General features: G+C 35.5%; 1 protein-coding gene across 1 annotated transcript; it reads right to left on the reverse strand.

Annotated features, from left to right (window-relative positions):
- Positions 1-5: 5 nt before the first annotated feature.
- LOC144477717 (uncharacterized) lies at positions 6-662 on the reverse strand (the record flags this gene model as incomplete). Its single annotated transcript, XM_078195454.1, has 1 exon — positions 6-662. A coding segment is annotated over exon 1 (657 nt), but the record flags the coding sequence as incomplete, so codon positions are not given.
- Positions 663-2,576: the final 1,914 nt, after the last annotated feature.

Below are 2,576 nucleotides of genomic sequence, written 5' to 3' on the forward strand. Positions count from 1 at the left end.
GATCCCAAAAACTCTTTGAACGACCTCTTTTGATTGGTCTTCACATTAGCGTTTTTCGACTCGATCCTCTCCTCATCTTTACTATTGGTGAATATCCTCTCCAAAGAGCACTGGTTCAAATCATTCGAGTTTTTCCTAAAACGTCGCGCATTTGCATAATCCACGCTATTCTTAACAATTTTTAAGTCGTCGCATAGCAATGTCCCATCGTTTCTGCGATCCATAACATTAGCAAAAAGCCTTTTGGAAACCCAGTCGGGTCTACACCAATCGTTTGAGAATGTCCGATCAGATTTTGTGTCGAGAAATCGGCAACTTCTATACGTTTCTTGGAATTTCGGCAGCGTTACTTCTGAATGGTCAGAATTGGGATTTGAATAGTCATTTCTCCTGTAATATTCGGTGAAAAACTCGTCGTCCGCTTTACAGGCTTTGTTTTTGCTATCCAAAGAGGCAAGGAGTCTCTTCAGAAGATTCTGAGTCTTCTTCTGCTCGCGCTTTTTAACGAACTCCCGCCTTTCTTGTTGAAGTTCTCTGAACGTGTAAGTCCTGAAGCGACTTTCCTGGATATCCTGCACTCCAACCACCATTTTGTCACTTACCGCTTCGTCGAGAATGTCTGACGTTGATTTGAAATCACGATTCATCGTTCGCAGTGCCATATTTCTTATTAAGTCTTATTTTTCAACAAAATTAAATCAATTCGACTTCACCTTTCACTCGAATTTTGATCGTTTCCCGATAGTACTCATTTCCTGTAATGTTTCTGGAAGGTTTCACAGAGCTATACTGATTCTCCGTAGAGCGATAAATATCGTAGAGGTCGACTGTTAGTGTACATGGACGTTAGGAAACAGATTAATCCTTTTTTTCAAGTTCCGAAGCAAAATCAAGAACTATTTGGCCTCGAATGAATTTTACCACTTCGACGGTCATGTAGTTTATTTTAAGTTTTTATACTATCATATCGTTCCATTTCTTATGTTACATTTTAATTTGGTACATGTTAAACATTTGCAACGTAGTGTGCCATCTTTCCAATTCACTGTTTTTAATCAAGTCAGTAGTTTTGTGCCCACCTAAACTATTTGTCTACAAGTATACGAAAACGGTCACGATTATTTCATCCAATCGAGTCTTAAATTTCGTCGCTAGAGTGACAATTAACAATTCGCTGCTCGAAACGTTTTTTTAAACAACCGTTCGCGACGCTTAATTACCCATCTCAGAGACAAGGATCTGTTGACACAACTCGCAGAAATAGAATCGATGCAATATTTCAATTGAAAATATCATTCCGTAACATAACTTGCTTCAATAACTTTATTAATCAACTCATATCTGTCTGAATTATGAAATTCTTCTCTAGAAACTAGTAAATATTTCATACAAATACATCACATTTATTTATAGGTATCAGTACCTAGCTGTTTGTTTTGTTATCGCCGGAGATGAGAAAGCAACACATTGTTCAAGGTTTAGAAATTCGTTCTTTATTCTTGTCTTCTCATGTTATTGCATATTCGATTTTGATAATCGAAAGCGCACGTGCATCAATCATTTCCGCAATCAGGATTCGTATAAATTCATTATATAATGACATTCGAAAAAGCCAGAAATTAACAACTACGAAAAAGCATAAATGTCGCTTTATAATAATCGTGCGTAAAACATTCACATTATCCACTGTTCGGCAAATAAGTCAACGATAAGATCATTTTCCATTAATTACAAACTGAATGTATTCAAAACAGAGGTATTAGAAAATCGGTAGCTTAATTACATACGAAAAATGTTCACAATGAAAAGAATTTTCCAACACAGAAATATCGCATCTTCCACGATAGGAAATTAACTTGGCATCTTCTAACTTCTGATGATACTATCCGGTTGGCCAACATTTGTCCCTTTACTAAATATTTATTAAATTTTCTTATCAACATGCACCTCTTAAATTTTTGTGATTCGTACATACAATCTTCAATTGATTACCTTATTCGGTATACTCATTCATTCTTTTCACACAATAAAAATGTACAATACTCTCTCATTAAGTCTAGTCCATTCGTGTATCACTTAACAGCTGTTAAATGGCATGAACTACAATTTTACTAAACATTTCCGACAAAAATTTTAATAAAGATTTAAGAAACTCTTAGATTTCATAAAATTTTTGTCGCGTTCATAAAATCCCCTAAGACATCCTTAATAACTAATTAAAGCAGTCACAATCGACGATCAGTAATGAAAAACGGTGTCACTGTTGAAACGAGAGGGAAAATCGACTGGATAACTAGAAAGACAAGAACAAATTTAATCGAAGAGTTGAGCTATCTACGACGATTAAAATGTTTAAACAGCGGTTCGTTCGTCGACGAAACCCAAAACGCATCTTAGAAGAACACTAAAGTTTTCATCGAGTGTCATTTGTACTCGAGCGATATCACAAGCGAATCACGAAATCTGGCAGTCAAAGAACGGAGACTACTCTCTTACAACTGTAATTAACTACCTACGTATCTATAAAAAAATATTAAATTCTACTTGAACGATGACAAAAATATATTGCCCCAAAA

The sequence above is a fragment of the Augochlora pura genome, unplaced genomic scaffold, assembly GCF_028453695.1.
Source record: "Augochlora pura isolate Apur16 unplaced genomic scaffold, APUR_v2.2.1 APUR_unplaced_3075, whole genome shotgun sequence".
Classification (NCBI taxonomy): Eukaryota; Metazoa; Arthropoda; class Insecta; order Hymenoptera; family Halictidae; genus Augochlora; species Augochlora pura.